This window comes from Desmodus rotundus, chromosome 10, assembly GCF_022682495.2.
Source record: "Desmodus rotundus isolate HL8 chromosome 10, HLdesRot8A.1, whole genome shotgun sequence".
NCBI classification, from domain to species: Eukaryota; Metazoa; Chordata; class Mammalia; order Chiroptera; family Phyllostomidae; genus Desmodus; species Desmodus rotundus.
Genome location: NC_071396.1, coordinates 56,438,073 through 56,461,067, shown reverse-complemented (window position 1 = coordinate 56,461,067; position 22,995 = coordinate 56,438,073). Strand labels below are relative to the sequence as shown.

Here is a 22,995-nt window from a genome sequence, read left to right as displayed (position 1 = left end):
TTATGGACACTGAAATTTGGGCTTCATGTATCATGAAATTTTCTATTTCTCTATCCAGAAACCCCTTAAAAATGTCAAGACTAGTCTTGGTCTGTATAAAAACAGGCAGCAGGCCAGTGTGGGCCAGCAGACCATGATTTGCCAACCCTTGCTCTAGAGAATAAACACTTACTTGCCTTTGAGTGATGAAGTTCAGGAGTGGCAGTGCCCCCAGGTACATAAACTTGGTGAAGGGGATCTAGTGACTGAACTGCTTCCTAAATAGCCTTATTGCAGCAGTTCCCCTGTTTTCACCTCTGTGCGCATCTGGTGCCACCAATCCCTGAGCTGTTGAGGGTTCTTTAATAATAATTTTTTTTAAGTTTCTCTTCCTCCCTCCCTTCCTTTCTTTTATTTTTTTAGAGCAGTTATCCAGTATTTTGATAAAAGTGGGTGGATTCTTTATAAATCTTGGTCTTTAAGAGAAACAATTTGTTTTTCATTCATTCCTTTGTTTTCTTCACTGCTGGTTTAGGGTCCGCTCTCTCATGTCTGCCAAATGAGAAAGCGGACCCTTTACCACTTGTCCATCTGCTTTTCATCTTCCAGAGTTACTGTTTCTCTTTTTTGTGTTTCCTTATTCCTGTTACAACTTTAAAAAAGAAATCCCTCTACCGTAATTTTATTAGTGTTTGTAGAAGGCAGGAAATAGATGTTCATATTCACTTATCTTTGACTATAAATTATTAAGTGGGAAACCCCGGCCAGGTAGCTGATTTGGTCAGAGCGTCATCCTGATACGCCTAGGTTGCAGGTTTGATCCCTGGTCAGGGCACATACAAGAATCAACCAATGAATGTACAGATGGGTATAACAAAAAACCAATGTCTGTCTCTTCCCCCTTCTCCCCCTTCCTTTCAATAAATAAATTTTTTTTAAAAAAATTAAGTGGAGAAAAATAGAATAGATGTGAATCATGGTTATTTTGGTGAAAATTATGTCTTAAAGACAAGCAGGGAAATAAATATGGATTCCATACTGTCAATGTTTTTTCTAGAAGGGATTTGATAGGATTGTGATTTCTCTTAAACATTTCTAAATTGCTTGAAATTTTTAAAATAATCATGTATTCAATATGTAATGAGGGAAAATAAAAATTAAAGAAGCTTTTAACTTTATTCTGGAAGCCTAAGCAGAAGGTTGCATGCTTTCATAATACTGTCAACTGGAGCTTTAAAGTGAGACTTGCTATAGATAGCCTGCATATAATGGAGTTATTATATTTTTCTTGTTATAGATTGGGCAGAGATAATGAGTTAGTATTTTTTTATAGATGCCATAATTTGGTAGTTAAATTACCTATATGAATGACTACCTTGTCAAATCGGTTTATTTTCATGACAGGTATTTGATCAGTATGTAAAGACCAGGGCGGAGGAAGAACGCAGGGAAAAGAAAAACAAAATTATGCAAGCCAAGGAAGATTTCAAAAAAATGATGGAAGAAGCAAAATTTAATCCAAGGTATGTGGTTCATTACTGCCCACTGTCTAAAATATGTGTGTGTTTTCTTCTAAAGGTCAGTTAAAGAATTGTATCCATATATATGAATGTGTATAGGTATAAATGTGTATGTATGCATTTACATGTATAAATAAATGTATATATGCATATGTATGAGCTAATTTGGAGGTTTAGATATGGTTACTGATTCCTGCTTTTGTAATCTTCATCCCTGATCTGTGTCCTGTGGAGGAATCCGTGGTGCTCTGGGAGAGGCACTGCTTTTCTGAAGGAGACCTTTGTTTTTAAATGTTTTCCTGTGGGAACAAGTTTTCTTCCCTAGAAACTGGTAAATCATAGAAAAGCTGTCCCTATCTTCTTAAAGTTTTACATATAATAAATTGCAGAACAGGGATATTATTTCGATTGGAGTAGTGAAGGACCTTGCAGTTTTCTTAGCGTCTGGATTATAGTTTTGTCCAATGTTTTTCATTGACTGTTAGTATGTAGTGAATATATGTAGTGGGCTGAAGAAAATGACACATTTTAAACTTATGTGCCTAGCATTATAATAACAATAATAATATCAGTTATTGGGTAGTTTTTTGTGCCCTTTAGGTGCATACGTACACATATATCTTTAAGTGCTTCTGTGTGTAAGTGCACACGCACATATATTATCTCATTCAATCTTTAAAACAGCCGCTGTGATTTAGGTGCCCATGTCATACCTGTTCTACAAAGAAGGGAAGTAAGACAGCAAATGAAGTAACTTGCCCACATGAATGTGGGATTTCAGCCAGACTCCCGTGTGACGCAGGCAGTCCAGGCCAGGAGAATTACTTTCTTATTTTTGCCTTAGTTGTGGTAGTAGGTGGTTGTGAACACCCCAGAACATGGAGAATTTCTAAAACTATTGGTTGGACTCGTGGAGTCTCTGGGTTAAGTAACACTTTTTATAAGTTCATCTTGTTTTAAACAGTTCTTTTTGTCGGTGGATCTGTGTTGTGTGAGACAGTATCTTTGGCATTATAATTTTATATTTGAACTATGAAAAGAAACCTGCTGTGGCATTAATACAGATTTCAGAAAATACAAGAAGATTTGTGGCTATGAAGAATGTCATAGTTAGTCTTCAAGGGGTGACAGGTTTTCAAACTCACCGGCTGGGCTCGGGCTTCTTCTTAATCCAAAGAGTGAGTTTGAGTTCATGGATCACACTAGTTGACAATGGGTTGTAAAGGGCATTTTTAGAGACAGTTCAGGAAATTCGAATATGGATTGTTATTACATGACGTTAGAGAATTAGCATACTTTTCTTGAGTGTTGCGGTTGTGGAGAAAAAGTACTTATTCTCAGGAGATACATGCTGAAATATTTATAGATTATAGATTAAGTCTCACAGTGTCTACATCTTATTTTCAAATGATTCAGCAAAACGTAACTATCCCTTTCACGGATCTGGGAATAATTGAGACTCCAAAGGTGTTTTCCTTTTGTGGGTTTGACAGATTAAGTCTTGCTGTATGTCAGTGCCCTCCTGATGTTCTTTTGGAGCACCTAGACTTGTTAGAGTGATCTAAATTATGCAGGTTACTTCAAAAAAGAGAGTCATCAGGCACATAACTAGAAGCCTTAGCATTTGGGGCATTGCGCTGTTACGTGTTGCTATATCAATGCATTTAATGCTAGCCTAGAGATTAGAACCAGGAGGAATAACTTAAAACTGAGAACATACTGTCCACTGACCTAGATTTCTCTTTGAATTGGGAAAAGACTAGGATCACAAATGCTCTTTAGTAGAGTTTATAGACATAAAGCACTGGAACTTATTCCAAGGGAAAGAATGGCTGGGGAGAATTACTTTAACTTCAGTGCCTGTCTCTTCTTTGTTTTGTTTTGTTTTTTCTTTTTTTTAAATACAAATTTCAGGTCAATTCCTGATCATTGTATTTTTCCTAATCCTTTACCACCCACCAATATCCACCCCCCACCTAACTTCACCCCCCAGAAAAGGGTTTTTACACTATGTCTTTTATAAAGTAGTGCTTTTTGGAGTTAAGAGATGAGTCAAATAAAAACATCTCTATGGCAACTTAATGCTACAATTTCATTTTAGTCTGTTCTGGTAAAATATTAATGATTTTACCCATTAAAACTAATATAAGTGTAAAATAATTGAATTCACATTTTTACATGTTACTTTTGCATTTTTAAAAGCTTTTTCTTTAATCATAGTATTGCTTTTTCTGTCCTAAGATTTATAAAGTAAGGTACTTGATTTATCATGAAAATAAAACAGATTGAATGGACTACATATGATACCTTTTCTGGGATACACTTTTACCTTAGAATTTCATTATGGTTACATATCCATTGTTCAAACCAGCTTTGTGATATATCCTGTTGTTTAAATTATTGATTTAATGAAATTCGATATTGTGAGTAGTATCAGTTCCATATAAAAGAATGTTAGACTCTGACTTTGGTTAGCAAAGCTTAAAAATAGCAAGTGTTACCCGTGAGTGGTGCTCCTAATCCTCAGATGATGTTTAAATTCTGAAGTTAACCAGCCAGGGTTTTCTTCACAATTAAAGCCTGTAATCTGTTCAGTTTGCTCTATTTTTCCCCTCTAAAAACTATGGGAGTGTTTATTATATGAGGGAATTATTATTATATAAAGTAAAAGCCTCAAATACTAAAATATATCCAAATGTACGAAAGTTTTGTAAATGCTTTTATTCATAAGGAAACTTCTTTTTTTATGTCTTTCCTCATTAGCTTTCATACACCTCATCTTTGTATTTGGCCTGCTTGGTGTTTGCTGAGCTTTTTGGATCTATACATTGATGTCTGTGTCCTTGTTTGATTAGACAATTGTTACTGCTCTAACTTGTAGTTACTGATGCTTTATTCTACTATCTCTACTCTTGTGTTAAGCCCATCAAGTGATTGTGTCAGTTTCTCTTTAATATTTTCCATATCTGCTCAGACTGCCTATTTGTTCACTCACCATGTTTGCAGTTCTTTGAACCATTTTTCTTTAATTTTTTCAATATAATTAAGTAGTTTTAAAGTATTTGCCCAGACAACATCTGAGTATCTTGGGTTCGATGTCTGTTGGATTTTAAGTTTTTTTCTATGGAGCATGTATTTCTTTGTATGTTGAGTTATTTTTAATTGAATATTGGAAACCGAATCATGGGTAGAGACTCAAGTCTGTTATCTTCCTCTGAAGAGTGTGAATTCTTGTTTTACCAGGCAGTTCAATTACTGGCTCACCACAGTAATTTTAGGTTTGATTTTATGCCTTGTTAGTGTGGATCTCAGAAACTGGAAGGCGTTTCTCTTAACCTTCCAACTTTGTCTCCCTTGTTAATCTTTGATCTTTGTTGTCTTAATACTGACCCCCTTCCCCCCAGCACTCCTCAGTCTCTAGTGTCTCTCCTTTGCTCCTAACCACGCAGCAATGTGGCACAGGGAGTGGCTTTTTTCTGCCTTTGTACGGCTCAGGCTTGGCTCTGGACTGGTGGGGAATCCTACGTGGCATCCTCCTTGGGCACCCTCTCTATAGCTTCTTTCTCTAGCATTTTAGCACCCAAACTCTGATCTTTGCTGCTTCTAGCTCATTGGGACCATTGCTCTCTGCTTGGACACTAGTCTTCTGCACCTTGGGAAACTGTCCCAAGGCAAAGGGCAGTGGGGCTTACCTCAGTTTTACTCTACCTGTTTGTTGTCTACTGCTTGAACTCAGATGCCTTATGTATTTTGTCCCATTTTATAGTTGCTTATGGAAGGAGAGCTAATTCAATAAGAGGTAGAAGCTGGACTCAGCCTCATGTCAGGATAGAACTAGATGAGCTATTTAAGTCTCTTAAAGCAGATTGCCGCCTTTGGTCTCTGGTGTGTGGATCCTCTCACCACTATTCTGATAGTAAACAAATCTCTAATCACATTACCTTTAGACTCCTTTCTACAGAAAGCTCATTGTTGACTGTTTAGCAGGGGTTGGGACTCAGTGTCTATTTGGCACACAGTCTTGCTGGAAAAATGACTGCGATATCTTTCTACAAGCAGAGAAATAGCTCTACCAAAGCTAGCACACTTGCCATTTTGTTACAGAGCTACTTTTAGTGAATTTGCAGCCAAGCATGCTAAAGACTCAAGATTCAAAGCAATTGAGAAGATGAAAGATCGAGAAGCCTTATTTAATGAATTTGTGGCAGCTGCACGGAAGAAAGAGAAAGAAGATTCGAAGACCAGAGGTGAGAAGGTAAGATGGTTTTGGTTCCAGTGGTATGATTGGTGGGAGTGTGAGAGGGAAGGGACTAAGCTGGTGCTGTGTTTCTAACATCATTCATGAGCATAAATAACTGGAGCCACATTTACTGTTTAGCCTTTTAAGTTAACTCTTATAATTGTTTATATGTATATATTCTGTCACTTTGCTTCCATAATGGTTATTTTAGTAGCTTCACTAAACTACATAGGTTTGCTTTAAATTTTATTAACACTGAGATGCCCGGTAAACCCAGAACTGGTTGTTAGGCCTGTCTGTCTGCTAAGATTTCAAGATTCTTCATAGGTGGTTACATTTAAGTTTCAAAAGCTTCTTTATCTTTTTTGCCTTCTGAAAGCATTTTAGTGACTTTTAATCTTTCAGTAAACATATCTTTGTGTATAAATTATTGCTTATCAGAATTAAAGGTCAACTATTAAGGATTAATGAGATCCAAATGTCATTTGTAGCAGTGTCAGGAGTGGAGAGGAGCTCACCACTGAGGAGGCAGGCACGGGGGCGGGGAGGCGGGGGTTGATGGCACCAGTGGTGTGTGGACCATCAACACATGCAGCCACTCTCCTTAGTGTCCCTGTTTGCTTGGTGACGGAGAAGAAGAACCTCTGAAGCCTAATCATTCTCGACATTTAAAATTACCTCTTGTTCCAGGAAGTTAGACTATAACAAGTTCTATTAAATGTTGGGGAAGTAATACTACTTTTGTTGGGAAGAAAGTCTCTTTCAGTGAAGAAAACAACAGTATTAGATGAAATAACTTCTGTCAGAAATACCTGAAATTTGGCCTCAAAAAGTAGATTTTTCCAGAATTATTTCAGCGTTAACATTTTTTGTGTGTGTAAAATGATTATGCTTTTCAGAGGAAATGTGCAAAATCACATTCTACTTAAACATGTTATGTGGTATAGCAGAAACATGTTAATTATTTGCTACTTTTGACTTTTAGTAGTAATAACTTTTTTGATTAAAGAAAACCATGCAAATAAATGATTGGTACTGTATGATTGCTTTTATATAAGTTGAATGTTTCTCTCTCCACTTGTAACTCATGTTATTTTTTTCCTGAACACTTTTTTTTATGTAACTGTTTTATGTGTTCTGTTTTATAACAAGCGGATAGACTCTGCAGTTTTATGCTGTGCGGCCTGTCAATCAGTCCAGCCTGACAGCTGTCAATTACTGATACACAGAGTGTTTGGGGATTCCCTAGTGAGGAAAGAATTGTGTACCTGTGTGTGGTGGGTGACTTTAGCCTCCTGCAGTTCCAGTACTTTACATTTCTTTAGTCTTTTTCTTTATGAAGGGATGAGAGTTGTGCCCAGAATGTGTCAGTTAAAATAAGAAATTAAATAGACGTGACATCTAAATCAACCTAATACATTCAGTGTTACTTTCTTTTGGTTGCAAAATTTTAATTCTTTAATTTACAGCTTTGGTTTTGTACCATTACTGAGTTTTTTGAAAAAGTAAAACTTCCTCAACCAATTCAAAGGATGCAAAATCAGTTACTAACTAGACCATGAAAGCATAAAACATCTTTAAAGTAAGGGTTTAAATATAGTATTATAGTATAGTGTTTGGTTAATGAAGTTTGATCACATTCTTCATGACTTCCACTGTATAATCTTATGAAGTATGTTGTGTATATTTTTTGTTGTTGTTGTTTTAATCCCATTTTAACTGTATGATTGAAGAGTAAGATCAGTACCAGTATCATGCTGATATGTTGGCGTTTCTTTCCTTATTCTTGTGATTCTCTAACTGAATCAGTAGCTGCATAGTAAACATTGAAAGGTAATTACTTGCTGAATCAAAAGCCTGTGAAGGACATTGACTTTCAGTGAAATCCTCTTTTTTTTCCCTTTTAATGGGGATTTTCAGGCTAAAGGGTACATTTTCGTGTAGCATTCCCTGGTAATTTTTCCATTTTATGAAAAAATACCCCCAAAACTCTATTTATTTTTTACTAGACTGTTTTGTTTGCTAGAGTAGCGTCCCTCAAGTTTTTATTATAATTTTTATTGTAACCAATTTTTATAAAATTGTGGTTCAAATAATTTACCTTTTGGGACAGCACATTTGAAGTTATACATAATGGAGTTAGTCCTTTAATGAAATTGGCATGTTTTTTGCTTCTTTCAAATTTTTTGCTGAACAACTTAAGTGTTTTTATGATAGTACATGAGGCCAAGGAGACTATTTCTCCCTATTAAATTAAACAGCGTAGATGGTAAGGTACTTTCATATTTGGTGAATAAGTTTTATTTAAAGTTTACTTTGACTATACATAACACATTTTAAAAACTTTGAAAATTTTTACTTTATAAGCTTTGTGTGTAATATTTGAAAATCATTTTTGGTTAATATAAATTCCTATGGCTTAGGAAGATTCCTATTTGATAAAGCTTGCATGTTTTTATTTCGTATGAATTTTATAAATGTTGCCTTGTAGTTATCACGTGTGTCTAGGATTTGGTATTCATCTTGTCAGGTACAAGGTAGAGAAGGTGAACAGTAAATTTGTTACACCACTGTATCAAGTAGTTTCTTTATCACTGTCTGGAAATACTGGGTTTATGAGTATTTCTCATTAATCCAAACAGAGTCAAGAGCCAGGTTGAGCCGCTCCACAGCTGATTAGCTCTTTGTCTTTTGAAAAATTCTCTAACATAGAAATGGTTCCTTATAACCTTACAAGTGTTTTCCAGGAAGGACATCAACTTCCCTTTTAGTTCTCTAATGGGAGAAGTGAGGTTATAGGAGGAAATGAGAGGGTTGGAATAGGCAGAAGGAATGATTCATTTATTTTTGTGCCCACACATTTTAAATTCTGATTCCATTCCTAATTTCTCATTCTTTTGGTGAGGAGGGAAGGCAGCATTTTTAATCTCTGCGGGAAGAAGAGGTTCTTGACTTGGTCAGAAAAAAATGACTTGGCTAATTGGGTGTCTTCCCAGGGAGGAATACAAACTAACTTAGATGAGACTAAACTTTAAAACAGGTCCTCAAAAGTGCCAAAAATAAATGCTTCATTTATCCCTTCCTAGCCCTATTAAAAAAAAAAAAAAAAACTTTATAAATACATTTTGGGAGAGGGTTTCTAAATATTGCACATGTTGCTACTAAAGAATTAATCTTACTTAATACTTCTGGTATAATATTACTAATTTGATACTTCAGTTGTTAAGTATGTTATTTCATTAACACATATTCTTAGTTGTATAATGGTAAAGGCAAACATGTTTAATGGCTAAAAAGTACAGAAAATCTGAATGTAGTTTTTTTTAGTAATTAATTATGACCAGGATAGAAATTCTCTGATTTTCTTATATATAAGAACAAACACATTGCTCTTTTTTAAAACTAAAATATAAAAATTGAACTTATTTTTTGTTTTTAGACCTTTGACAGTGGCTTCAGATTTGTAATGATTAATAAGACTTGCTATTTGTGCTCAACTATTTCTAAATTCTCCTATTAATTTTAACAAATAAAAATTTTATTCATCTGCTTTTTTAAATAAATCATTCTTACTAGCGTTACGTTAAAAGACTTTACTATCAGTTTCTAAGCTGGTTCTTAGCTAAAAAATAAATGCAAATTTATATTCCTGATGAAAACATGGCAGTTCTGAGATCATATGTTATAACCAACATAAAAGTTTTTTATGTATCTGGATAATTTCATTGGAGAGTATGATTTATCTAGAATTTGGTATTTTTTAAATGACAGCTTATATGTGTGTTGATTTTTATATTTCTCTGAAAGAGCAATTCTAATACTCTCTTACTAAAAGTTATTTTCATTTCTAAGGTACGTGAACTTTTTTTCAGTTGTAAGCATTTAGATATGAGGAATTTCTCATTGTTTTTCCTTTATTCTGTTTTGAAATGTAGATTAAATCGGATTTCTTTGAACTATTATCTAATCATCACCTGGACAGTCAGTCTAGATGGAGCAAAGTAAAAGACAAAGTAGAAAGTGATCCACGGTACAAAGCAGTGGACAGTTCATCAATGAGAGAAGACCTTTTCAAACAGTACATCGAAAAAATAGCCAAGGTAACTATTGCATTTACTTGTACTGTAACCATGGAATAATAAAATCCTTAATAAAATTATAAAGGTGTTTGCTGCTGCTTGGGAGTTTGGGAATTTTCTTACTGATATTCTTAATATAGGAGGAGTCTCTAGTAGTTGATTTGGAAATGAGGTACAGTGTTTAAGTATACAGTGTTCTCGGTAAAAAGCAGGTTTGAAATTTTGTATTTGGCAAACTTAGTTTTATTATGGTAACATTTTGATGCAATTGGTAAAAAGCGTAATGTAATTTCACTTTTACAGAATTTAGATTCAGAAAAAGAAAAGGAGCTTGAAAGACAAGCCCGCATTGAGGCCAGCCTTCGAGAACGAGAAAGAGAGGTTCAGAAGGCTCGATCAGAACAAACAAAAGAAATAGACCGAGAGAGGGAGCAGCACAAGCGGGAAGAAGCTATCCAGAATTTCAAGGCCCTTCTGTCTGACATGGTATATAGGACTCTTTTACTGTCTTTGCTGCTAAGTCCTGGGTGTTAGAAATCTATTTTATTATCTCATAGCGGACATCTTAGTATTCTTTAAATTGAGGGATACAATTTGGTAATTTACTTATAAAGTGCATTAAAATTGAGTACTTTGTATTAGCCCTGTTGAAATAGGCAACCCCCTAGGAGGTGTTTAACATTTTCAGAAGTCAAATGTTTTGTATATATGAAAAGTCATAGTCTTTAGTGTCGAAGCTATATTTTTATTGATTTCGATGAAGGTCACCCTAAATTATTACACACTCAACAGGCCATAGTAAGAAACAGAGTGTGCTGGACATAATTGACCCTTTTGTTGATGATTTGGGGTCATCGCTGTGATGGCCACTTACTGTCCATGGAGATGGTATGAGATGTAGGACTGGAGGTGTGCTGCTCCCAGGAGATAACCTGGGATTTTCTTGAAAATACTTCTGCATTACCCAGGGTTGTTGAGGTATGTAGGGTGTGTTGTCCCTACAGTGAATGCCCCAGGCTGCTCTGCTGTTCTGCTTGTTTTTTCCCCTTTTTTGTTGCCATCTTTCCTACTGTTTCTTTTCTTTCTGTCAGTGGTGCTCTTCAAATCACTTCTGTTGGGTCTTCAGATTTCTTCCCCGCTTCTGCTGATCAGTTTTCAGTTTCTCCTGTCTCGTCTCTGGACAGATAGACTCGTTTCCTCATTTCCCTCTCTGCCTCTACACCCCCCGAATTCATCTTGATTTATTTTTTATTTTTTTTAAAGATTTTATTTATTTGTTTTTAGAGAGGGGGGGAAGGGAAGGAGAGAAACATCAATGTGTGATTGCCTCGCGCGCATCCCCCACTGGGGACCTGGCCCACAACCCAGGCATGTGCCTTGACAGGGAATCGAACCAGCAACTCTTTGGCTTGCAGGCTGGCACTCAGTCCACTGAGCCACACCAGCCAGGGCTCAGATTCATCTTTACTGCAATCACAGGAATGTTTGTAAAAGGCAGATCTGATTTTGTGACTCTCCCCAGTGCTTGCAAAAGGTTAAGGTCCTCCTTACCCTTAGCAGTGGCCTACATTTTGCCTTCAGTCTCCTTAGCATGATATAAAAGACTGTTCATTCCTTGACTCCCCTGCCTTCTTATTACCTTACCTGCTTTGGTTTCTTCTCTTGCCCTCTAGTTAGGCTCTAGCCTTGCTGAACTTAACTTTTAATGAACCATACTTACATTTGAAGAATCCTGCGGTTGCTCCTTCCAGTCCCTCCAACCTACAATGCTTTTAAACTTCCCACCACGGTGGCAAACTTCCTCGTTCTCCAAGAACACACTCAAACATCTTCTCTATGAGACTGATCCCAGCCCATTGGGCAGATCTGATCTCACCGTTGCTTTTATTACCCTTGTGCTCAGCGTATATCTCTGCAGCACTTACTAATGTCATTGCAGTTGTTGGCTTACAGTGCCCGTCTTCCCTAAAAAAACCGAGCCCTCTGAAGGAAGGACTTACTTTGTATTCCCAGTGCCAAGCACAGTATTTACCTGACACATATTTAGGTGCCTCATAAATATTGGTTAAATAAATGTTTTTATATTTTTCCTTTTTCCTACCTTTCTGTCTTTTCATCCTCACACATTTCTTAACATTGGCAGCAGTGACTTAACTGCTAATGCCATTACCAGCAGCGAAGCTTACCTTTCTCCTGGTTGGTGAACCAGCTAATCTCTCTGGTTGTCTGTTATCTGGTCTTCTTAACCATGTCAATTCTTGCTTATACTTGGAAGTGTCACTCCCAGTATGTATTGTAGTTGGTAAGTCCCAATTTGAGCTCAGGATTTATTGAGTGTTTCTCTTTGTGTGTGTGAGCTGCTTGGTGCTACAATAAGACATGTATTTCTTACTTTATTTGTATCCATCCATCTCTTGTACTAGAAGTTGGTCAGATGTTAAATAGAGTACCTAAGTACTATTAAAGTGATTAGACACCACGGTTGATGAAAGTTATCTTCTCTTCATCACCTCTGAACACATACCCGATAGGTTAGGTGAGCTCTGGGTGGTAAGATTTCTGGCTTTAAGGAGTGGATTTTTGGTGACTGCTTATTAACTGTGTAACTAAGGTGAAGTCGCTAGAAGCTTCTTTTATTAAATGTATCATTCCTAAACAAACAAGCCTTTCATTGTTGAAGCATGTAAAGATAAATCTGGTGATAGATGCAGCTCTCTGTTCTAGGTGCGTTCTTCGGACGTGTCGTGGTCTGACACGCGGAGGACTCTGCGGAAGGACCACCGCTGGGAGTCTGGGTCCTTGCTGGAAAGAGAGGAGAAGGAGAAGCTCTTTAACGAGCACATCGAAGCACTTACCAAAAAGAAGAGGGAGCACTTTAGGCAACTTCTGGACGAGACTTCTGCAGTAAGAGTCTCTTATTTTTCCTATTTTAATCTAGATGAATCTTTGTTAATAATTCCAAAAAGTAAAACATTGGCGTGATTTTTAGTGTCTTAGTCTTTAGCTCCATTACTGGAATTCATGGGTTATGACACTTGTAGTAAAATGTTGATGATATTCTTACTATATAAATTTTTGTGTGTGTGTGGGTTTCAAGTTCATATCTGCTCCTGCGGCTACTATTCAGAATGTCCTTAGCATGTGTGATCGATCACCAGTCACTCTTTGTGTGCTAAATTTATTAAATTCCTTTTGCTCCATTTTCAGTTTGGTGCAGAGTCCCTTATTTGTCAGTGTGTACACTCTGTTGTCCAGGTTTTGCTCCTGTTTACCTGCTCTCTTTTGGTGCCGATCTCTTCCAAAGTTAGGATTTTGCACCTGGAGATACAGGGTTTGCAGGTGATTGTGCTAGGCTACTTTGAACGTATGGCCATGAAAATAACTCTTGTGGAATCCAACACAAAGAAATTGCATTAAAGCTGCTTCCCTGTCCCTAATTAGTCCACTTACGCTTGGCATTCCAGGAGACCGCAGGTCAGTGTGTAATGTTACATACCATGTGTGCTGCGGTTGGACCCCTCAGTGAAAGTGCGCTGTGTTCATGCTTTCTATCACTTTGTCTTTTCAAAGATTACCTTAACATCCACATGGAAAGAAGTAAAAAAAATCATTAAGGAAGATCCTCGGTGCATTAAGTTCTCCTCCAGTGACAGGGTAAGAGGATTTTGTCTGAGGGCTTTGTGTGTGTGTGTGTGTGTGTGTGTGTGTGTGTGACTTTATAAATATTAATTAGGTGCTTATTCAGCATCACTAGTATGTTGACCAAAACTAAGCTGATGGTTTTATGTGAATAACTTTCAAGTGTATGAGAAATAAATCTGAATTTTAAGTTTATATTTTTCTTGTCTTGCACAATATATTAACAAGACAGCACAATGGAAACTTTAAAAAATTAATCCTTGGGGCCCTGGCCAGGTAGCTTAGTTGGTTAGAGCAGTGTCCCGATACATCAAGGTTGTGGGTTCAATCCCCACTCAGGACCCATACAAGAAGCAACGAATGGAATGCATAAATAAGCGGAACAACAAATTGATGTTTCTCTCTCCCTGCCTTACTCTCTCTTTAAAATTAATTTCAAAAATTTTTAAAAATTAATCTGCCCCAGCTGCTGTGGCTCATTGGATTGAGGGCCGGCCTGCGAACCAAAGGGTCAACCGATTTGATTCCCAGTCAGGGCACACGCCTGGGTTGTGGGACAGGTCTCCAGGTGGGGGGATACCAGGGGCAACTGCACATTGATGTTTCTCTCCCTATCTTTCTCCCTCCTTTCCTCTCTCTCTAAAAATCAATAAAATATTTTTTAAAATAATAGTCTTTGGGGTTAAACCTAACCTGTGTTTGGGATTTTAGAGATTCGATGAAGACATAGTTTTAATTTATGTTATAGCCAGAATCCACTAGATAGACATATTCAGGCTGGCAGTTAGTACCAGGCTGTCAAAGCACCTGGCTTAAGCTACAGTTGTAGGACACTGTAATGTGAGCTCTAGTTCTTACGTGCTCCTGAGACCTTGGAGTAGAGGAACCTCAGATGCTTGAGGTTTATAAGCTGAACCCTGTTCTGGTGCTCTCTGACTCCTGTGTAGGAAACAGACTCAGTTAGGGTTTGAAACAGTGAATGATGTCAGGAAGTATAGTGCATTGTATGCCATCATTCTCCTTTCCTGGTTGGTTTCTCTGGTAGAGTCCAGAAACCCCTAGCTCTGCTGTTCTTACTAAGTTGGGTTTTAGATGTATGTGTGGACCACAAAGTGTACAAGGCTGGGTAGCATGGTAGGCTGAGAGATCCAGTCTCAGTTTCTAACTTTTCTGATGTTTAGAATTGATAATAATGTCTTTTTTTTTTTTAGCCCAAAGAGTTTCTATCCTAACTTATTATTAGAAAATAAATGTATCTTATTGCCTTTTCCCCCCCCTAATCTTACTGGTTTTTTTTTTTGTTTTTTTGGGTTGTTTTTTTTTTTTTTGCAGAAAAAACAAAGGGAGTTTGAAGAATACATCAGAGACAAATACATCACTGCCAAAGCTGACTTCAGGACGCTTTTGAAAGAGACCAAATTTATAACATATAGGTGTGTGCAGTGAAATGTTCCATGTCGGCAGTTGTCTTTACTAGTCCTTACTCGATTGGCCAGAGCATACTATGCATTCACACACATGTTGACATTATTAATTTTTAAGAATAAGAAGCAGCCAACTATTATCAAAGGCCAAAGACAGCCAGCCCATCTCTGCCTTACTTTTTTTTTTTTTTTTTTTTTTTTTTTTTTTTAAGAAAGGGCCCAGATGTCAATTCTTATTTTGTGTTACCCACCCATCCACTTTTCCACTTTTTAAAACAGGCTTTTATTTTTACTTCACTGCTTTTTCAGGAGTACCCCCAACTATATAAGAATTGTATTTCATGCAGAGACTTTTAAAATAATCCTTCACTGTTCTAGATAACCCTTCAATTACCTTTGACTCCTCTGAAGACTATTCAGTGTTTCTGAACCATTCTCAAGCTTGAAATCCTCTTATTTAAGCTCAGTAAAAACATTTTTTTCTCAGAGGAAAGCAGTTTGCTGGATGCTTGAAGAAAAATTTAAATTATACAGAGCTTTAAGACCAGATTTCTCTGTAGCGTGCCCAGTCGTCTCCCAGCCCCGACAGTTTGCCATTAGAACAGTTTGGTGGTGTTAGTAATCTGCGCAGGAAACCGTGGTTGTTTCATGCTCCAGCATTTCTTCCTTTAAAAGAGAAGTTTGAAACATCTTAATGAAGGGTATGTGCACGGGAGGATAGATAGTGCTGAGGGTGTGGTTTTTAGGTATTTTGTCATTGGATTTTTTGGTCAGGATCCTTAATGTTTTGCATCAGCTTGGGCTTTTAAATTAGATGTGAAGTAAGACTTCTTTCTACATTTTTATAGTTAATTTAGTGAAAGATGTGAAAGTGAAAGCTTGTGAAAGATGCTGGGATTGGCAGCCCCGCAGACTGAAGTCCTCTGTTCATCCACAGAACAGGTACAGCACGGGCAAGATTTACCCACCCACCCTCAGCCCTGATCTGGAGGGACCACCAGTAGGGGTGGGAGGGTAATTCAGCTTCTGAGGCCCTTTCACTCCTTGGAGTCTTTGCTGAGGCGACTTACAAAGGTGACCACTGCAGTGAAATTTTTCTTAAAAAAAAAAATGGAAACACAATTAGGAACTAGATGGACATTTCCAGCTCATAACTGAAAGACCTATGAACAGCAGTCAGTAATTCTTGGACTTCTTTTCTTATTTCAGATCCAAAAAGCTCATCCAGGAATCTGATCAGCACCTGAAAGATGTAGAGAAAATTTTGCAGAATGACAAACGGTATCTGGTACTAGACTGTGTGCCAGAGGAGAGGCGGAAACTGATTGTGGCCTACGTGGACGACCTGGACCGCCGGGGCCCGCCCCCACCTCCCACCGCATCCGAGCCCACCAGACGGTCAACGAAATAATTCTGCACACTCTGCCACAGGGGTGATGATGAACTGCTTTAACTTGATCTTGTCTGGGAAGCGCTTTATCTGCCCTTCCTTTCTAAATGATAGCTTTGCTGGATAGAGTAGTCTGGCTTGTAGGTCTTTGATGTTCATGACTTTGAATACTTCTTTCCAGCCCCTTATCGCCCTCATGGTTTCTTTTGAGAAAGCAGCTGATAGTTTTATGGGGACTCCTTCATAGGTAACTGTCTCCTTTTCTCTTGCTGCTTTTAAGATTCTCTCCTTATCTTTGATCTTGAGTAATGTATTTATGATGTGCCTTGGTGTGTGCTTCCTTGGATCCAAATTCCTTGGGACTCTGAGCTTACTGGACTTCCTGGAAGAATATTTCCTTTGCCAGATTAGGGAAGTCCTTCTTCATTATGTTTTCAAATAAGTGTTCAGTTTCTTGTTCTTCCTCTTCTCCTTCTGGTAATCCTATGATTCAGATGCTGCAATGTTTAAAATTCTCCTTGAGGTTCCTAATCCTCTCCTCATTTGTTTGAATTCTTGTTTCTTCATTTTGTTCAGGTTGAATGCTTATTTCTTCCTCTTTTTCCAAATCATTGATTTGAGTCCTAGTTTCCTTCCTGTCACGTTGGTTCCCTCTACATATTCCTTTATTTTGCTTTGCATAGCCTTCACTTCTATTTTGTGACCATACTTAACATTTGTGTGAGCATCCTGATTACCAGTGTTTTGAACTGTTTATCTGATAGGTTGGCGATCTCTTCATCGATTGGTTGTACTTTTTCTGGAGCTTTGATCTGTTCTTTCATTTCAGTCTTTTTTTTTTTTTTTTTTTTTTTTTTGCCTCTGCGCACCTGTTAAGTAATAAGGAGTTGACCCTTAGGTATTTGCCAGGGTGGGACACTCCATGTCACTGCATAGTGGGGCTGTATGTTGGAGAGGGGTCTGAGAGGGACCAAGGCTGCTTGCCTGACTCTCAGGTGCTTTCAGTCACTTCCTCTGCTACCCACAAGCAAATTGGGCCTTTCTGGTGCTGATTCCTTACTGGGTGGTTTTGTGTTCTTTCTAGGACCCTGTGGGTCTCTCCAATGGACCCTCCTGTGAGTCTGGGAGTTTTTCCTGCCAACACAACACCCACAGGTTTTCTCAGTCAGAGTTTTTGAGGATTTATTTCTCTGTGCAGGAACCCTGGGTTGCATGCACTGTCTTGCTCCCCAGGTGTTCCTCCTGGTTTATCCACATGCAAAGGTGGGACCACCAGCTCCATCAGCCAGTGGCTTACCCAGTTTACCAGCTATACTCCTGCCTGCCCCAGTAGTGCAGCCAACCCCTTCCTGAGACTACCCTGCACTGAGGCTTCATGTCTCCACCCCTCCTCCCTGTGTGGGAGGAGCCCAAGAGGAAACAATGCAGCTTGCCTGCTCAGCTCTAACTCCCTTTCCAATGAACCCTCCGGTGAGCCTGGGAGTTTCTCCCACCACAGCAACCCCATGGTACTCCACAGTCGGCTCTGAGTCTCAGTTCCCTATTAGACAGCCCCTCCCACATAGTCCATCACCTCGCCATGGTTTCTCTCATCCAGACTTGCCCTCGCAGCCCAAAGACTCACCTCATGTTCTCTCCGTCTGTATATCTTACAGGTCTGGTTAGCCTGGTTGACTGTTTCTTTAAGTCCCTGGTTGTTGGATCTCCATGAATTTTGATTTTCTGGCACTTCTGGATGTTTATTGATATTAGATTGGTTGTTATCCTACTTTTGGTTGTGCATGGAAGTGAAGGGATTCTACCTACCCCACCATCTGGCCAGAAAGTTGACCTGGTCTTGACTTTTTTTTTTTTTTTAAGGTTTTGTTTCTTTGCTTTTAGAGGGGAAGGGAGGAAGAAAGAGAGAGAGAGAAACATCAGTGTGTGGTGGCCACTCACACACACTCTAATGGGGACTTGACCCAAAAGGCAGGCATAATTATTCTTCTAGTTTTAAACCAATGTGGTGTCAGGCTGTTCATGCCCTCTCAGTGCTCCTTCATAGCCCCTTGTTTCATTGATAGTATAAGGATTTATCAGATGTTCATTGGCCACATAAAGGCTTATCTATTCCTGTGTTATTGGCTCAAATTCTTTCCCTATAATGGACTATATCACCAAATAAATTGCCCAATTACCCCTGTGCTAAATCTATAATGTTCAAAATGAGTGTATGAAAACATGATTTACTGCAAAAGGAAAAACAATCAACATCCTTATCACCAATCCAGAAGAATCCATGCAGCCTAATGTTCATAGTAGCACAATTTACAATAGCCAAGTGCTGGAAGCAACCTAAGTGCCCATCAGCAAATGAGTAGATCCAAAAACTATGGTACATTTACACAATGGAATTCTACGCAGCAGAGAGAAAGAAGGAGCTTATACCCTTTGCAATGGCATGGATGGAACTGGAGAGCATTATGCTAAGTGAAATAAGCCAGGCGGTGAGGGACAAATACCGTATGATCTCACCTTTAACTGGAACATAATCAACAAAAGAAAAAAGCAAACAAAATATAACCAGAGACATTGAAATTAAGAACAATGTAACAGTAGCCAGAGGGGAGTGGGGAGGGATTAGTGGGGAGAGGGGTTTAAAGGAGCTACTATAAGGGACACATGGACAAAATCAAGGGGGAGGGTAGAAGTGGGGAAGGGAGGTGGGATTGGATGGGGTGGGGTGGAGGGATGGGGAGAAAATGCAGACAACTGTAACTGAAAAACAAGAAAAAATTTTTTAAAAGAAGGAAAATTCTCCTTAAAGATTAAAAAAAAAAAGACCTGCACATCTTCAAAACCTGCACAGGTACAAACACAGAGGCCACCTTCACTGCCTGCTTGCAGCTGATTATTTACTGGTACCTGATGAGTTCTGTGAATAAAAGAAAGATGACAGCCACCAAGTCTTCCTACCCCCTTACTAAACAGGTTCATTGTCTTCCCTTTAGGCATTTTCCTTGAGCTTCTTGTCAAGGCTGACTCAGAAGGAAGGCTGATTGTCTTCCTTCCGAATTCTCCACTCATCTTGGGACACTTTGACACAATTAGGCTCCCATACATATTCCCTGAGTCTTTATTAATATGCCTGTGTCAACTGCCACTCCTACAAAGAATTAGCTACTCACCAGCTTTTTCTTTTCTGAACCATTGTCTTTGTGACAGGAAGGAGCTCTCAGAATTCAAAGGGATGCCTAAGGCAGTTAGACAATGGAGGCTGGGTTCTGTAGTTGGCATCATCAACTGATAACTGTTCCTCCTGTCTTTTGGGGACCACCCCTTGGTGTAGGGCACCAGTCATGCTCCTTAGTATGATCTCTGGGGTTCCCACTGTCACATAAGATGAACCAGTAAGAGGGACAATTTCTTCTGGTCACAGTGATTGATTCAATGATGAGCATGTAACCTCAGTTGAACCAATCACTGTTCAACTTCTTTCATTCTAATAATAGATTTGATGGCCCACTACCCTGCCAGAGGGTGAATAAAGCCCATGCAAGGGGAGACCACAGAACAAGTAGCAGAGAGACATAATAGCATTTGAGACCCCTTGTGGCAGATGTCCCGGAGGCCAACCCATTCATTTCACTGATTATGTAGGGCCAAATATCCCATATCCCTGCTCCACCCCAGGCTTTTAAATTTTTTCCTAACCTAGTTTAAATCAAGCTTCCTGGAGATGAGGTGTTTCCTGAGATTCCGGGGAATTAAGTTATTTTCAAGGAAAGATTTCTGGCCAATACAGATTAGTTAAGTCATGACCCCCACATCCATGGTAATGTCAGATATTAGAACAGAATGGGATAATTTTATTCACTTACTGATGTCATCATTCAGTAAATATCAAGTGCCTACTCATTCAAGCAGGTATAATAACAAAATAGAAAACGAACACAGAATATGAGTATCATCTCATAGAAAGCTCTTCCCCACCTGAGCTGGCACCAGCCATTTTCTCTGCTATGTCTGTGCTGTGGGAGATGGTGAATTTCTTTTCAATGACATATCCAGGAAGAAGATTCTATAGATATTTTCAAATATTGATGGAAAACCAGATTCAATGAGTTTTAGAGTTTCTTTCAATACTGACATTCTAGGATAGAGGTTTCCATGTCCTTTTAACACATTCTGTTAGAGAATCTTCCCAACCTAGTTCTGATTCTATCCAGTTCCATCATTCTGCATGGCAGCAAGCAGTAAGTGGGTGCTCAGTAAATGGTGGGTAAGTGCTAGGTAGGAACCTTCTTTCCCCCTTGCTTTATGTTTCCAAGTAGAGGGATCACCATTAAAGTAACATTTCTGTCCTCTTCCCCAGAGGAGGAGTACCTTATACAATTGGTGAATTTAAGACAAGGAGGTGAGCATGCTCTCAGTTCCATCAACCTCTCTCTCTCTCTCTCCCCCTCTCTCTGGATGCTGAGGAAATGTTCTCATTGGCTCTAAGCAGATCTATCCTTGCAGGAAAAGCTTACACGTGGGGAATTAAGTTCAGTACTAGGAGGTGTTAGCAAGCAGTTTGGCCAGATCTAAGCCATGCTTATTGTTTTATCAGGAGTAAAGCTGACATTTTTTATCTCCGTCTGGCTAACTCCTTGGGTTTTTTCCTCAATTAACTAGGAACTTGGGCAGGGAACAGGGGTGTCATTGTTTAGCTCCCTACATCCCAACAGTACAATGGTCTTACTTGTAGACAAGGTCTGATTTGGTTTGCCCACCTCTCCAGCCTCATCCCACACTACTCACTACTCTCCTTTTTATTCTCCAAGAACATCAAGGTGCTTGTAATTTCTTCTATACCTCTTGTTTTTTCATTTTTTATGCCTTTACAGATGTTATTTCTTCTGCCTGCCTATGCACTGACCCCCACTCCACTGCCTCATCAGCTGACTCTTATGCATCCTTAATGGCTCATCTCAGGAAACACCTCATCTAGGTAGTCTTCTAGACTGACTGGCAGTTTCCCACCACTTTGGGCTCAGTTCAGTGCTCCCATGTCTCTCACCACCAGATTGTGAAGTTATTGAGTGGGGACTCAGTGTTCTTCATCTCTGAATCCCTCAGATTCAGAGCCTTTCACAGAGGACCTGTGTAGTAAATGTGAGTTAAATCAATGCAGAATCCAAGTTATAGCCAAGGAGCCGGGGCCAAGCATTTAGTCCACAGGGCAAGGCAAGGCAAAGAGAGCGAGAGAGAGAGAGAGAGAGAGAGAGCGAGAGAGAGAGAGAGAAAGGGAGCTGAGGTTAAAAACAGACAGGTGAAAGAAGAGACCTAAAAGGAATACCATGCAAGGAATGGGTCAGGGAAGTAATACAAATCTCAGGCTTCAAGGACAGATGAGCCTGGTGCTCATCTGTCATGCGGTGCCAGGTGCACAGTCAAGGCAGGGAATGGGAATCCCTCAGATCATGGGCAATCCCTTGGAGAGAGTAAGCACAGGGGAAAAATCAGAGGAGTGAGCAGGAGATGCGGAGCCTGGTCCCAGGTCTGCTACTAAATGTGTGCGTGAGCTTAGACAAATCACTTCCTTCTTTCAGGAAAGAGTTTTCTCATTTATAAACCTGAACAGAATATCCTAGATCACTTTGAAGTTCCCTTTCAGGTTGAACAAACTGTGATTCTTCAAATACTCTTCTATAGCAAAATAGGAGAGAATTCTTATGTTATATAAATAATAGAATACCTAGTATCCATTTTATTCTTTATATTCAATCAAACAAAAGTACTTCCTCTGTTTATATCTCAGTTTTTCTGAAAATCAAGGGGATTAGTTTAAATTGTCTTTGAGATCCCTTCCAGATATAGAATATTTTCTGAGCTGTCATTTTCTCCATTCATTGAACACTTCCTCTTTGTTTTTCTCTGTGCTTGGCATTGCAGTGCTCTCAGTTCTGAATGAATTTGTAATCTAGTTAAAGTAACAAGACTAACACCTTAAAAGTGATCAATAGAAATACCATATGATCTCACCTTTAACTGGAACATAATCAACAAAAGAAAAAAGCAAACAAAATATAACCAGAGACATTGAAATTAAGAACATTGTAAAAATAGCCACAGGGGAGTGGGGAGGGGATAGTGGGGAGAGGGGCCTATAGGAGTTACTATAAAGGACACAAGGACAAAATCAAGGGGGAGGGTAGAGGTGGGGGAGGGAGGTGGGATTGGCTGGGGTGGGGTGGAGGGAAGGGGAGAAAATGCAGACAATTGTAACTGAATAAAATTAAGTAAATAAATTAAAAAGAAAAAAGAAAAATCCAAGCCATTGTATAATTTAATGGTAAATTGTATGTTATAAACTATAAGGAATCAACAGAAATGAGGAGAATCGAGAGAGACTGAAGATATCAGGGATGCTTTCCTGGAGGAAGTGGATCTGCAAGGGTGAATAGGAAATAGGTAAAAAGAAGATAGAAGTGGATGGATGGATGGATAGGTGAACAGATGAACAGATAGATGAATGAATGAATGAATGGATGGATGGAGAGATGGATGGAGTAGGATATCCTCAGTAGAAGGCATAGCCCAAGCAAAAGTAAAAACCTGAAGATAATCATGAATCTGTGCAGGGTTTACTACTGAAAACTGCTTAGCTAGCTAGAGTAAAGAGGGGAGAAAGAGGTGGAGGCTAATATTTGGTGTGCTTGATATTTGTAGCTGATAGGTTTTCATTTCTGCACTCCCATGA

At 38.8% G+C, this 22,995-nt stretch overlaps 1 protein-coding gene across 2 annotated transcripts; it reads left to right on the top strand.

The window, feature by feature from the left end:
* Positions 1-767: 767 nt before the first annotated feature.
* Positions 768-16,335, top strand: LOC128779456 (transcription elongation regulator 1-like). 2 transcript variants are annotated; one of them, XR_008425392.2, is made up of 9 exons: positions 770-1,502; positions 5,604-5,754; positions 9,675-9,839; positions 10,122-10,304; positions 12,543-12,722; positions 13,389-13,472; positions 14,790-14,890; positions 15,730-15,823; positions 16,091-16,227. XR_008425392.2 is itself a non-coding variant. In XM_053913269.2 (8 exons), exons 1-8 carry the CDS (start codon positions 1,447-1,449, stop codon positions 16,290-16,292), a joined length of 1,122 nt encoding a protein of 373 aa, XP_053769244.1. In that variant the 5' UTR covers positions 768-1,446; the 3' UTR covers positions 16,293-16,335. The 2 variants fall into 2 exon arrangements, 1 of the variants encoding a protein (XP_053769244.1); XM_053913269.2 differs by lacking the exon at positions 15,730-15,823 and having other exon boundaries at positions 768-1,502; positions 16,091-16,335.
* Positions 16,336-22,995: the final 6,660 nt, after the last annotated feature.